Source organism: Oncorhynchus mykiss, chromosome 7, assembly GCF_057628025.1.
Source record: "Oncorhynchus mykiss isolate SJ-2025 chromosome 7, ASM5762802v1, whole genome shotgun sequence".
Lineage (NCBI taxonomy): Eukaryota > Metazoa > Chordata > Actinopteri > Salmoniformes > Salmonidae > Oncorhynchus > Oncorhynchus mykiss.
In genome coordinates, this window is record NC_143028.1 from 31,029,862 (window position 1) to 31,045,139 (window position 15,278).

The 15,278-nt window shown below is 42.9% G+C and overlaps 1 protein-coding gene across 1 annotated transcript; it reads left to right on the forward strand.

The window, feature by feature from the left end:
• The first annotated feature begins 554 nt into the window (after window positions 1-554).
• Window positions 555-11,118, forward strand: LOC110527688 (transcription factor Sp7). Its single transcript, XM_021609128.3, has 2 exons — window positions 555-684; window positions 8,892-11,118. Exons 1-2 carry the CDS (start codon window positions 664-666, stop codon window positions 10,215-10,217), a joined length of 1,347 nt encoding a protein of 448 aa, XP_021464803.2. The 5' UTR covers window positions 555-663; the 3' UTR covers window positions 10,218-11,118.
• The last annotated feature ends 4,160 nt before the right edge of the window (window positions 11,119-15,278 follow it).

The window sequence follows — 15,278 nt, forward strand, 5'->3', positions numbered from 1 at the left end:
CTAGACCCAATGGTATTATTAACTGTAAGGGGTAGTTGAAGTAGGGGCAGTTGAAGTAGTAGGCGTTTTACTATTATGGTATTATTTTGTTATATTTGAAGATTCGGCCTATTTGGAGACATGCTTTTGCCAGTAAACATATTTTCTATCAATGCATCATTAGCGCCAAAGATGTTCAATATTATTTTACTTAATATTAGCAGGTAGGCTATAAATAGGCTACCTATATAATGTTGATGCTGACAGAACGCATGCGTTACTATATTGTGAACCTGAATGAGCATGGTGGTGGCTTTGATGCAACCAGGGTGTAAATTACCAGACAATTGAAGTCTTTATCTATTCTTTCATAATAGCCCCCATAATAGCCAACCACCCATTTATTTCCCCAAGATTCATCTGGATTTGTCAATCTGAATTTTGGGAGGTGGGATGTCTTCTCTTCTCCTCCAATGCCCTCCTTTTCCCTTCCCTCTCTCCTTTATTGCCTCTCAGCGAATCTTCAAAGATCGCGGACCCTATAATTAAGGGGCGGGCTCTCTCTTTCCAAAGAGGTCTGTGCGCTCGTGCCGGAGTTCTCCCAAACTGTCCTGGGACCACGAGCAGAGAAGAGAACAGTCTATCCAACTTCCCTCTCGACTCTTTGGACTTTGTTTCTCAGGGATGGCTGCATCTATCCTGGAGGTATGGAATATACTTGTATGTGTTTTTGAATGAACTTTTAAGTTGTTTTACAGTTAGGGCGCCAATTGCTGCTGTATTTTTCATGAACTGAGTGTCGAGGTCAACTTAATGCGCACTGGTAGGCTACTATATCTGTCTGTTCAGTGCGCTCCTTGAACGATCAGTCATGTCGTTAGGGTATGTTCTTGAGGTAATGGAGAAAATGAGAAAGAACGTTGCACTGTTGACATTCTACAAATAGGCTTTTATAAGACAATATTAGATTGTGAAAACCTATAGGCTATGGCCTAAATGTAACGGTTGGCTCTCCATCTGTCAGAATTTGTGTGCGTAACTGCATTCTCTGACTAAAAATCTGGACTTTATTTTGAAGGTCATCAACAGCATTAAAGTGTAGGTAATATAATTACCATTTGGAATGCATGTTATAAATGTCAGTTATGGGCCAATGCTGTAATATTTAGGCTTAGCCTATCCAAACTGATAATGTGACCGTTAGGCACGTTGGATGATATAGCAGACCTAGGAAAACACGGCCAACATGAAGCTCTATATGACCGAAGATTCTTACTGAAAAGTTTGGTTAGGCCTACTGCTTAGAAGACAGCTTGGAGCCCACATGTTTGGCAAATCAGTCAACAACAAAATCAACAAGAAACGCTACATTATGTTACACATGTAATCTCTCTCCAACCCTTCCCAAAAGATTCCACTGCAATTAAAGTATTAGCCTACATCTCTGCCGGTCATCAAAACTAAAGCAGGGGACATACAAGCTAAGACTCAACGGGGAGGGGATTGAAAATTGATTGACAGCAATTAACCTGGAAACGGGAGCTAAGGCAACAGGATAAGCCAAATCGACAGCAGGCGCTTATTAGGGAGACGGGTAAATCCACCCTCAACAGCCATGCGGCGCCCCTTGGGACTTTGTTGCTTCTGTGAGGAGACTAGAGACCTAAATGGTCTTAAGTTTAATAGCTTGAATCTGCCCAATAATCGTGTAGGCTATAGGGTACTAGGGGGTAACTAGCCTCTACTAAGAAGAATGTAATTAATTGTTGTTTTTAGAAAAGGGGTGTTTTTAAAGTATGGTGGTTATTGCAGAAAATTATGGCATAGGGTTAATCCATTTAATCAATTTTATTTTGAAATTCTTCTTCAGGATCAGTGGGTCCCCCACGGGACGGTTGAGCTAACGTAGGCTAATGTGATTAGCATGAGGTTGTAAGTAACAAGAACATTTCCCAGGACATAGACATATCTGATATTGGCAGAAATAATACATTCTTGTTAATCTAACTGCACTGTCCAATTTACAGTAGTTATTACAGTGAAATAATACCATACTATTGTTTGAGGAGAGTGCACAGTTATAAACGTGAAAAGTTATTAATAAACCAATTAGGCACATTTGGGCAGTCTTGATACAAAATGTTGAACAGAAATGCAACGGTTCATGGATCAGCTTAAAACGTTGCACATACACTGCTGCCATCTAGTGGCCAAAATCAAAATTGTGCCAGGGCTGGAATAATATATTATGGCCTTTCTCTTGCATTTCAAAGATGATGGTACAAAAAAATACAAAAAACAGTTGTTTTTTCTTTGTATTTTCTTTTCACAAGATCTATTGTGTTATATTCTCCTACATTCAAATTGTCCACAAACTTCAAAGTGTTCCCTTTAAAATGGTATCAAGAATATGCTTCAATGCCTGAGCTACAGGCGGTTCAATTTGGGTATGTCATTTTAGGCAAAAATTGAAAAAAAGTGGTAGATCCTTAAGAGGTTTTAACTCACCTGCACATTCATTTTCTTTGTTCTTTCTTCGTTGTTCTTTTTTCATGTAATCCAGTATGTACAATTGCACTAAATATTATTGAAATAATGCAAGATTTTAAATCCCAGCAGTCTTTAAAATGACATTCAGGAGCAAAAGGTTTTCAATACTTGTTGTGAATTCCTAAAATAAAAATATATTAATTGGAATATAATATTAGAATGGAATATAACTAATAACATTGGAATTTAAAATTCAATAACAATACATCATAACTCAACTAATTCAGTGTAACAGTGATGTCGCATCTCTCATGCTCTGCAATTGCACAATGCTAATTTGTACATAGGTCACAAATTAAGCTATGTAGAGCGAAATTGGAGCACTACTCATGAAACCAGATCCTGTACTGCTCACACCTAATCCAGTCCCGACCTGTGAATGAAAACAGCTCCTTACAGAAAATACACTCTACTAATCTACCAAATACTAATGGTGGGTGATGTGGCTTGTTGTGTTGCAACAACCTTCTTTGAGACAACCTTTTTTAAAGAACCTGATCCGTTTTCTTACTCTCTCTTTTCTTGTTGTTGATGTTTCTGTTGAGCATTTTCCTCCATCAACCTTTTGTAAGGTGAGGCTGTCAGCACAGCCACAGACTCTGCCTTCCTCTTCTTCGGCCTCTCCTCCTGGAGCTTCGGCCTCAGGGACAACTCCAATAGAACTGCTGCAGCTTTTGGCTGTTGGTTTAAGCAAAAACAAACAAACAAACAAACAAGAACACATGAGGATTGGTACAATAAACACTTCTAATCACTATATATAAATATATATATTCCCTAAAATGAGTGCTGACTATTTTTTGTAAACAACATTTGGAACAAGGGTAGGCTGCAGGGTGGAGGTTGTGGCAGAGGTAGATGTGGTGGAGGTAGAGATTTTGGTGTTAGAGCTGCTGGAGGTGGAGGTACTGTAGAGCTAGTGATGGCAGCGGTAGAGGTGGCAGCGGTGGCGGTAGAGCACTGTGATTGAATGGAGACTATGCATTCAAAATAAACAACAAAAACAATACATCGTTGTTAGTACTATAAACACTTTCTACCACGTCCATGCTGCTTCTGCTATTTTTAATTCATTTAGATCACTTTTTCTTACCGGCAATGGGCTCAGGCTGCTCTATAACCTCCGTGGCCAAGAAGTCTGCCTCTGTAAAGATGTCCTTTTCAAAGGTCACAGCCCACTGGCCCGGAAGCCTCTACTCCTCTCTCCACACTGGCCACCTTGTTAAAGGCCTTTGCGAAGAGGCCAGCCATTTGGTATATACCTATCTTTTCCCCAGGAAGCATCGTCATCCACTGATCTCCTGCCCTGTTGTAAAAGGCCATCAGACCCTTGAAGAAGGTACGGTCTAACGGCTGCATCTTCTGGCTGCAGTGGGGTGGCAGAGTGATGAGAATAACTCCCTGGCCTCTTGCTGGCAAGAAAGCCTCCAGGGTCTTATGGGAGTGGTGCCCATCGATGATAAGGATGTGGGATTCATCAGGGGTGCAACCAACTCTGTGGGCAAAGTGGTAGAGCCAGTTGTCAAAGATGGTACTGTCGACACAGCCTGAGTCACTTACCCTTCCCACAGACCCTGGAGGTGCTCTAACCAGCAGCTGTTCGTTCATCTTCTTCCGGTGTAAGAGGGGCGGTACGTACTGCTCCGCTACACTGATAGCACAAATTACTGTGAAACCCCTCTCTGTGCTGGTCATCCATGCAACCTATTTTGCTCCCTTGTTACCACCACAGGCAACGGTTTCTGGATATTTTGTATTCCAGTCTCATCTATTTTCCAAATCTTTGTTGGCCTGACGTCCCTGATGCTGTTTAAAATGTCCTTGTAGGCCATCAAAAACTGGTGAACCTTATGTTTATTTAAGCCCACGGCTCTCGCAAGACTGGTTGATTAAAGTATTCACACCCCTTGACGTTTTCAACATTTTGTTGTGTTACAGCCTGAATTTAAAATTGATTCAGTTGAGATGTTTTTGGTCACTGGCCTACACATAGTACCTCATAATGTCAAAGTAATTAAAAATTAAACATGAAAGCTGAAATGTCTGAAGTCAATAAGTATTCAGCACCTTTGTTATGCCAATCCTTCATAAGTTCAGGAGTAAAAATTTGCTTATCAAGTCACATAATAAGTTGCATGAATTCTGTGCAATAATAGTGATTAATTTGATTTTTGAATGACTACCTCATCTCTGTAGCCCACACATACAATCATCTGTAAGGTCCCTCAGTCAAACAGTAGATTTCAAACACAGATTCAACCACAAAGACCAGTGTTTCGCAAAGGGAACCTATTGATAGGTGGATAAAAAACAGCAGACATTGAATATCCCTTTGAGCATGGTGAAATTATGAATTACACTTTGTCAAAAGACATCAGCCAAGAGCTCCGAAAAAATATTGTAGACCTCCACAAGTCTGGTTCATCCTTGGGAGCAATTTCCAAATGCCTGAAGGTACCACGTTCATCTGTACAAACAATAGTATGCCAGTATAAACACCATGGGACCACGCAGCCATCATACCGCTCAGGAAGGAGACGCGTTCTGTCTCGTAGAGATGAATATACTTTGGTGCGAAAAGTGCAAATCAATCCAAGAACAACAGCAAAGGACCTTGTGAAGATGCTGAAGGAAACAGATACAAAAGTATCTATATCCACAGTAAACGAGTCCTATATCGACATAACCTGAAAGGCTGCTCAGCAAGGAAGAAGCCACTGCTCCAAAACCACCATAAAAAATGCCAGACTACGGTTTGCAAGAGGACATGGGGACGAAGATAATACTTTTTGGAGAAATGTCCTCTGGTCTGATGAAACAAAAATAGAACTGTTTGGCTATAATGACCATCGTTATGTTTGGAGGAAAAAGGGGGAGGCTTGCAAGGAGGAACTGGTCTTCACAAAATAGATGGCATCATGAGGCAGAAAAATTATGTGGATATATTGAAGCAACATCTCGAGACATCAGTGAGGAAGTTAAAGCTTGGTCGCAAATGGGTCTTCCAAATGGACAATGACCCCAAGCGTACTTCCAAAGTTGTGGCAAAATGGCTTAAGGACACCAAAGTCAAGGTATTGGAGAGGCCATCACAAAGCCCTGAACTAATTCCTAAATAAAATTTGTGGGCAGAACTGAAAATGCGTGTGTGAGCAAGGAGGCCTATAAAACCTGACTCAGTCACAACAGCTCTGTCAGGAGGAATGGGCCAAAATTCACCCAACTTATTGTGGGAAGCTTGTGGAAGGCTACCTGAAACGTTTGACCCAAGTTAAACAATTTAAGGGCAACGGTACCAAATACTAATTGAGTGTATGTAAACTTCTGACCCACTGGGAATGTGATGAAAGAAATAAAAGCTGAAATAAATCAGTCTCTCTACTGTTATTCTGTCATTTCACATTCTTAAAATAAAGGTATGCGTGTAATCGTTTAAGGACTGCAGAGTTTTGAAAGTTTTGATCCTAACTGACTTTAGACAGGGCATTTGTACTAGGATTAAATGTCAGGAATTGTGAAAAATTGAGTTTAAATGTATTTGGTTAAGGTGTATGTAAACTTCAACTTCAACTGTATATTTTGGTGGGGCAAACAAAAATAATAATTATGCCTGCCAGAAAAGCCACAACACAACACTAAACAATATATTAATTGCACTATAATGGTGACAAACAGTGCCCACAAACTGTTAGGGACTATACCTTACAACTGCTACACCTGGCTATCAGCGGAGTCTTGTCTGGCAGCGAAACAGTTCATTCAGCCTCATTTACTGCCTTTAAAAAAATATATAACTTACATACTTGCTTAAACAGATGTGGTTTCTACTGACAATTGAGATGTACAAACTATGGCATAAAGGGATGACGAGCGGATGAGAGGCAGTCCTCTCATGTTTATCTCAATGTTTATCTCAATGTTTATGTCCAATGGCCGATGAGCACCGATACCTTTTATCTATAATTTCTCTTCATTCTTTATGTGAAATGTAAAAAATTTAACCCAGTCCTCAGGAACATTCATTGTCTTCTTGGTTAGCAACTCCAGTGTGCCCTTGTGCATTAGGTTAATGTCCTGCTGAAAGGTGAATTCCTCTCCCAGTGCCTGGTGGAAAGCAGACTAAACCAGGTTTTCCTCTAGGATTTTGTTGGTGCTTAACTCTATTCCATAAATGTTGTATCCTTAAAAACTCTGCAGTCCTTAAACGATTACAAGCATACCTATAACATGATGCAGCCACCACTATGCTTGAAAATATGGAGAATGGTATTCAGTAATGGTTGTAATGGATTTGCCCTAGACATAACACTTTGTATTTAGGACAAAAAGTTAATTATTTTGCCAAATGTTCTGCAGCACTACTTTACTGTTTTGTTGTAAACGGGATGAACATTTTAGATATTTTTTTCTGTACAGGCTTCCTTCTTTTCACTGTAAATTAGGTTAGTATTGTGGACAGTGCGACCCGTCATTCAGGCTGCCCCACCTGTTTTGAGCTCCACCTGATTAGCAATATATATACAATATATATATACGTATATATAGTAAATTGTTTGCAAACTGAGGTGTGAAACATATTAATGCCAAAATAACATGCAAAACAGGTCCCAAATATTTTGGGGGGCATTAATACGTGTCACATATCAGTTTGCAAAAAACAATGTAAACACAATCATCATCATCATCATTGAGTTATTAAAGCCTCATACAAACTTAGTCTCTTTTTTGCTTTCTTGAGTAAGGCAGCTCCAAATTTCAGCCTAGCTCAGTGCCTTCTGTGGTGGGGTACCCAGTGGAAAAATACAGAGTGCAGGGGTTGGTAACGTTCTCTATTTATTAGAGAACATTAGTCTAGCGCCGTGATTGGCTCAGTGTTCTGCCACTCATGGGGACACTACATTACTGCAAAATTGAAGGGTGGAGTTCGAAAATTCAAGCCCCTTGGGTGCTGCCATAGTTACATTAGAAGTGCCCATCCAGGAAGGTTTAAGGTCATTGGCCACAGATACAATTATATCAAATCACATCATATCTACAGTAGCTTTGATTGGACTGATGATGTCAACATCATACTTTCAACATCTTAGCTAGCAAGCTAGCATTCATCATCATGAATCAAGTTGACAATCTACTGGCAAATTGAACATTTAATGCAAGACATGAAAATGGCTGTCTAGCAGTTACAAACAACCAATTTGACAGAGCTTGAAGACTTTTGAAAATAATGATGGGAAAATGTTGCACAATCGATGATGTGGGAAGCTCTTTGAACTCACAGCCGTAATTCCTGCCAAAGGTGCTTCTTACAAAGTATTTCCTCAGGGGTGTGAATACATATGTTAATTAGATATTTCTGTATTTAATTTTCAATACATTTGCAAACATTTCTAAAAACATGTTTTCACTTTGTCATTATGGGGTATTGTGTGTCGATGGGTGAGAAAAAATAAATGTAATCTATTTGAATTCAGGCTGTAACACAACAAAATGTGGATTAAATCAAGGTGTATGAATACTTTGTGAAGGCACTGCATCAGCCTAAAAGTCTTAAGACTTGATGTACACTATACATGCTAGAGGTTTATTGAGCAACCTGGTCTCAGATCAAAACATATTATATTTTACTAAAATGTGTGCCACTCTATTTAGTATGATATGATATACATTAGGTTAGGTTAGGTTACATTACATTGGCCTACTACCAATGTAATAGAGGTCGAATCATAAAATACGAATTGTAGGACGTATAGTATCCTACATCTTGACCGCTCGACTGCTTTAGTGTGATATTCTACGTTTGACTGCTTTAGTATGATATGCTACGTTAGGTTAGAGCAGAGATTCCCAAACTCGGCCCTCTGGACCCCAAGGGTTGCACATTTCATTTTTTTGTCCTAACACTACACAGCTGATTCAAATTATCAAAGCTTGAAAATTAGTTGATTATTTGAATCAGCTGTGTTTTTCTAGGGCAAAAATCAAAACGTGCACCCCTTGGGGTTCCGAGGACCAAGTTTGGGAAACCCTGGGTTAGGGGTTAGGGTTAAGAGTTAAGGTTAGGGTTATGGGAAGGATTATGCTAAATTGTTGCAAAGTCAAAAAAAAAATAGTATTTAAAATTCACATTCTAATCACATTTAATTCCTATTTTCCACTTTCTTTCATTCTTCAGTCACTTTGCCAAAACAAGCAGCCTACATCAAGACAGTCATTTCATTTAAATTCAGCTGAAAAACGAATGAGAGGGGAAAGCAGAAAAAACAGCCTGCCATACTGTTTTGATTAGTGTTGACACTGACAGAAGCAATAGTAGTAGCAGCCATTTCCTGTGTCTAATCCCTCCTGTCTCCTCATCTCTCTAGGAGGAAGATCGTTATGGCTCCAGTTCTTTTGCTATGCTAACCGCCACCTGCAACAAGTTTGGAAGCCCTGTGAGGGACTCAGCCACAACTGGAAAGACCGGCACCGGCAGCACCATTCCAGGCAAGAAGCAGTATAGCATGACCTTAGACCTCCAGAAGAACGGCAGGGGAGGGGACAGCATTGAGAACTCCTATACTGGGTTGTTCAGCTCCGGAGGGAGGCTACTCACACCCACCGAGAGTCCACCACCGTCTTCTGGGGGGTACACGTCTGAGTACAACCCATTCTCCCACTCCTTCCAGAGCTCCATGTCCCAGGAGCAGTCCTTGCTGGTGTCCAAGGCCCACGGCACTGCCGACTGTCTGACCAGCGTCTACACCTCCCTGGACATGACCCACCCTTACGGCTCCTGGTACAAGGCTGGCATCCACCCCGGCATCACCGCTGCCCCCTCCAATGCCACATCTTCCTGGTGGGAAGTCCACCCCAACACCAACTGGTTAAGTGCTGCCCAGCCCCAGACCGACAGCCTCCAGGGCTCCCTCCAGCCCATCCCTCCCCAAACCTCCCTCAGCCCCCAGCTGCCCAGCTATGCTTCTGACTTCACCTCCATCAACGCAGCTCAGTACCCCTCAGTGAGCCTGGGCTCCTCATCACACCTCCTCCAGTCCTCCCAGCACATGCTGCCTCAGGACACGTACAAGCCCAAGCAGGTGTCCGGCAGGGGGCAGATGGAGAGTCAGATGGGCCTGAAGCCTTCAGCTGGATCACGAGGGTTTGGAGGAACCACCACTGGCAGGTCCACCTGTGACTGTCCCAACTGCCAGGAGTTGGAGCGGCTGGGGGCCTCAGCTGCATCCCTGAGGAAGAAGCCTGTCCATAGCTGCCACATCCCAGGGTGTGGTAAAGTCTATGGGAAGGCCTCGCATCTCAAGGCCCACCTCCGCTGGCACACTGGAGAGAGACCCTTCGTCTGCAACTGGCTGTTCTGTGGGAAGCGATTCACACGCTCCGACGAACTGGAGAGGCATGTCCGCACGCACACGCGGGAGAAGAAGTTCACCTGCCTGCTGTGTAACAAGAGATTCACCCGCAGTGACCACCTCAGCAAGCACCAGAAGACGCACGCAGAGTCTGCCCTGCAGCAGGGAAAGACCGGGGAGGGAGAGACCCAGGACACCAGGAATGAGGAGATGGCAGACCCCAATAAACCCAACACGGCCATGCAGAATAATGGAGGAGTCCCTAGTGACCCTACTAACAAAGGAGAGAAAACTGGTTCAGGCAATGGGGTGGAAATGAGCAGTGGACTGCTGGAGATCTAACTTCATTCTATATGTTGTCTTGTAGGGTTAGTTGTTGCACCGTTGTTGTGCTGCAAAGTTAACTATGTAGCTAAAAACAAACATAATTATTTTGTATTAGTACATGCTTCCCACACTCTGACATTGTTTGTCAAAGGATGCATTTGACATTGATCAAGATAACCGGACAGGCAGGTTGAAAATACACATTCTGTGGACCACACACACACACATGTACACACAGCCACCACACACAACATTTCTTCATTTTCTGCAAGAGCAGAGGTAAAATTACTAGGAAGCCAAAGAAGAAAATAAGCGTAGATAGCATGAGGGAGTTTATGGGGTATTGCTTACTCCATAAAGTTTAATTTTGTACTTTATTACTTCAGTAAGAAACAGACAAGTTGTGGTTTAATCTGATACTGCATACATTTTGTTTTTGGGTTTGCAAATGTGTGTATGTATGCTTCCTCTGATGTATTATTTAATTGTCTATTTACACAAATAATCTAATTTATGTCTTATATTATAAGACTTAAAGATGATCTTGCATTGTGCAGACAGCGTATTATTGCCTAATAAATGGCAAGTTAAAGCTGGCCATTGATGATCATTTAGTAATTAAGATTTTTGTTGTTTCTTTTATTTATTGATTATAACTAAGATGCTGTTGTTGGTGCTGTAGTGTTTGAAGGTTTAGTTGTTTCTGAAAACTACTATTTCTACATAACCTTTCTATTGTGAAGTCTGCACACCTGCCACGTTGATAGTTGATGAAAGCCTTTAGTGGCTTGGCTGATTCTAGAGCAGTGTTATTTTTCTGCCCTTCTCTGTTTTGTGGATTAACCTCTTTTACAACTAACTGTAATGAAAATGACACTTGCAACAGCAATATTAAAACACTTAAGTTAGATAGTGATCAGATGGTATATTTTCATATCCTACATTTATCACACTAATGCATGATGGATATTTTTGATAATAAACTCTGGATATCTCTTTCATCTTTCCATCCCTCTGTCCTCTAAATCCCTCTTTCTATTGCCATAATCTTACTGCATGTATTCCCCTCCACCTTGATCTTCTTGCCTCCACCTCTTAACCAAAATACCTTCATTATCTTCTTGCAGGCGCCACAAACAAAGCGGTCGACTGAGATTTACTCTATGGTCGACACAATAACCCCTTTGACAGCGCCACTGTAGTTACACCACTATAGTTACCACGGAGACAATCAGGTCTCTCTTCAGCCTCACAGAGTCAATTAGACCTAGCAATGGTCCAGTTAAGTGAGGGAAGGAGGGAGGGAATGGGAGGAAGAAGGGAGATGGAGGAGGAAAGTAATTGCATGGTTTATTGAGGGAGGTGTCTAAACAAAAGGCTAAAATTAAAGTTAGAGAGAGATAAAGGACAAAAAACATGAGGATGTGGACTGGAGGGAATAGTTTCTGCATAGGAGAGGACCTACCTGAAGGTATGGATTACTGAGGTTAAGTTAGAATTAAATGATTGTCAAGAGAGGTTATGTACAACAGGTGTTGAGGGAGAAGACCGAGGAACATGGACATCAGTGTTGTCAATAACAAGGTACTAAATACATTTTCTTTTGAAAGGAAAGGAAGAGTAATGTGGTTGGTGGATGGAAGGCAGCACAGCACAGTTCATGGGATTACAAAAATTGCTTACTTGAGTCCAAACTATTTTTCTTATCATTTAGAATTATATATTTGAGATTCAATTCACATTTTATTAGTGAGAAAATATGTTTGCGCACAGTGTGTTATACAGTGAAACAATTTCAACATTACATTTCAGAACATGTCACATTAAAGGACAGCTTTCCTCAAGAACTTCAAAGCTGTCCTAACCCCCACCCCCAACTCCCAACCCCCATACAGATTCCCCTGTCCTGCTCTTCCATTTACACTTCCCTTCCCATGCCTCATGGTTCCAATTTAACTCTTCTAATGAGCTGTAGTTGAGGTCCATTTCTATAAAATATCCCCAGGCCCAGTCTGTCATCAGGGAGTGACATGTTTATAGTGGTCTGAAGTGGGTGCACTGCTCCTGCCGCACTGCTCTATGCTGTCCAGTCCACAACATATTAAAGCTTGTAGTGGGGGAATGGGTAGGGATGGTAGGGTGTGTCAGGCAAGGCAGAGTGGAGACAGGGGGTAGAGAGGAGGGTGGCTTTTAAGTAGTCTTGTACAACTGGTATTTTGCTCCCTGTTTAATATAGCTACCCCAGCCGGTTAGCACAGCAGCAGTGGTGGTAACAGTGGTAGCTGGTAACCTTAACTTTATTTTTAGGAAGCTTCAAATACGGTCATAAAAAGATAAATATATAGCAAGTGAAAAACTGACAATTGACAAAAAAACTGACAATCAAAAAACTGACATATGGTACAGTCAAATTGTACCATATGTCTCTCTCTCTCCTACTACCCCCTACCCCAGACTCACAACCGTGTAACATGGATTCTCTATTTCAACTAGGATACAGAGTGTCCAAAATATCCAAAGGACGCCTAACCAACCTGTTAAAACCATCAACACTGTCTATTGTCTACCCAACTCATTGCGTGGCCTCATTGCAAACATTCAATCAAACCATGTTAAGTTTAGGAGTTAAGAAGATAGAACATGGAAGAATAACATGGAGATACAGTTCAATAACCTCACCAAGCTTTATGAACCATCATCACCACTCAGATTTGTCCCTGTGGCAATGTTTTCCTTTTAAAAAGAAATATAGATTGTTAGAATGCCTCAGCATATGTTAATGACACAGTCTTTCCTGCCTTTATTTTAGTATGGCTGAATAGCTGCAGAAACAATGGAGTTTACAGACAAAGCTGATGGGAACTTGTGGAGCAGAGCTTCCCCAGCCCCTGGGTGTAATAGGGCCAGGGTTATTAAACACAGGACAAAGGTACAGGTGTCTGCTGGTGTGACTAGGGTCTATCAACAGGGCTGGAGACTGGGGAGAGAGGGAGAAAGGGAGGAGTGATGGCTGGAGGGGGAGAGAGGGAGGAGAATGTTGACGGTAGGCTAGGCAACCAGGCAAGAGTTAAAAACAAGATAAGACCTGAGAGAGAGGGGAAAGAGGGGAACAGGGAAAAGGTAGACCTGACCTCTCTAAACCACAACAAGACTGATCGGTCAGTGAGGCCAGGAAGATAGAGGGAATAAAACAGAGAGAAAACATTTAGTTTGGAAGGAATAGACCCAGTTCAGTTTTATTACCTTAAAAAAACATTTGTTCTGCTTAAAAGTAATTCCATACCAACACTCCAAACTCAATTATTCCCATAGAGACTCCCATGTTGCTCAATAATACTTTCTACATAACCTACTAGCCTAACCATTCACAGCCTAACCATTAATAGAAAACTGTCATGAGAGCTCTGTCCTTAGGCTGAGTTATACTGGGTGAACTAAAGAGATTCACCAAAGGCACCATAAATGAGCCCATTTTGTTTTTAGGAACTGTGCGCAGGTTGTGGGTGACTCCGTGTATCAGGACAAGACCCAGATGCAGACAGTTCGAATCACAGATATTTATTACAAAAAAGGGGGCAGGTAAATGACAGATCAGGGCAGGCAGAATGGTCAAAACTGCGCTCGTGTATCAACTACCAGGCCTGAATGACATCACGAGGTGTACAACAGGAGACAAAGGGCTGTGAGACCGGGGATTAATTCTAGATACATGGAAAGCGGGATGTATACGGAGAGTGCGGGGCAACAGAAGGCGAACAGCAGAGGGGCTAAGGACCTTAGAGATGGGGAAAGGGCAGATAAAATGGAGGGAAAGTTTGCGGAACTCCACATGGAGGGGCAGATCCCGAGTGGACAGCCATACCCTCTGCCCGAGACGGTAGCAGGGAGCAGGCGTCCGGTGGCAGTCCGCCTGTCGCCGATACTTGGAGGTGGTCTTGAGGAGGGCGGACTGGGCTCTCTTCCAAGTACGGCGACAGCGGCAGACGAACATCTGGCAGAGGGTATGCTGACCTCTTCCTCCTGCTCAGGGAAGAGCGGGGGCTGATAACCCATGGAACACTCGAACGGCGAGAGACCAGGGGCCAAGCAGGTAAGGGTGTTGTGGGCGTATTCCACCCACACGAGTTGCTGGCTCCATGTGGTGGGGTTGGCGGAGATGAGGCAATGAAGAGTCGTCTCCAGGTCCTGATTGGCTCGCTCCGACTGGCCGTTAGATTGGGGGTGAAAACCGGAAGACAGGCTGGCTGATGCCACAATGAAGGTGCAGAAGGCGTTCCGGAGGTCCAACTTGGAGAAGATGGCAGCCCCCTAGAGAGGCTTGAAAGCCAAGGCGATGAGTGGAAGCGGGTAACAACCTTTAACAGTGATGTCATTCAAGCCCGGTAGTTTATACACGAGCGCAGGGTTTTGTAGACAGAAGGACGGATAGCCCCTGCAGCCAGGGAGTCCTCAATGTACCTCTCCATTGCCTTGTTCTCTGGACCTGACAGGGAATAAAGCCGTCCCTGAGGTGAAGTAGTGCCTGGAAGAAGGTCGATGACGCAGTCATAGGGCCGGTGTGGAGGAAGCGAGGTGGCACGGGCCTTGCTGAAAACCTCCCGGAGGTCCTGGTATTCTGCGGGATGATGGAGAGATCGGGGGTTTTCCTGAGCCCGCAGGAAGACGTTCCGGGGTAGGCTGTGCCTACAGTCCAATCAAAAAGGGGATTGTATCTCTGGAGCCATGAAAACCCCAACCTGAGGGGGTACCTGAGGGGATTTGGTAAGTAGAAACTGGATCGACTCGCTGTGATTGCCTGATACTCACAGGTTGATAGGAATCGTGTTGTGGGTGACTCTGCCAATCAAACGCCTGTCCAGCGCTCTGACATCCATGGGAATTTAGAGGGGTTGAGTGGGGATTCCCAGCTCAGACACCAGGGTAGCGTCTGTAAAACTCTTGTCGGCCCCAGAGTCAAGTATTACTCGGAGAGATTTGGACCGGTCAACCCACAGCAGTATGACATGGAGAGGGGTATGAGTAAGGGGAGACTGGACATTATCCGTAATGCCCACCAGTGTACTCATACCTCCTGAT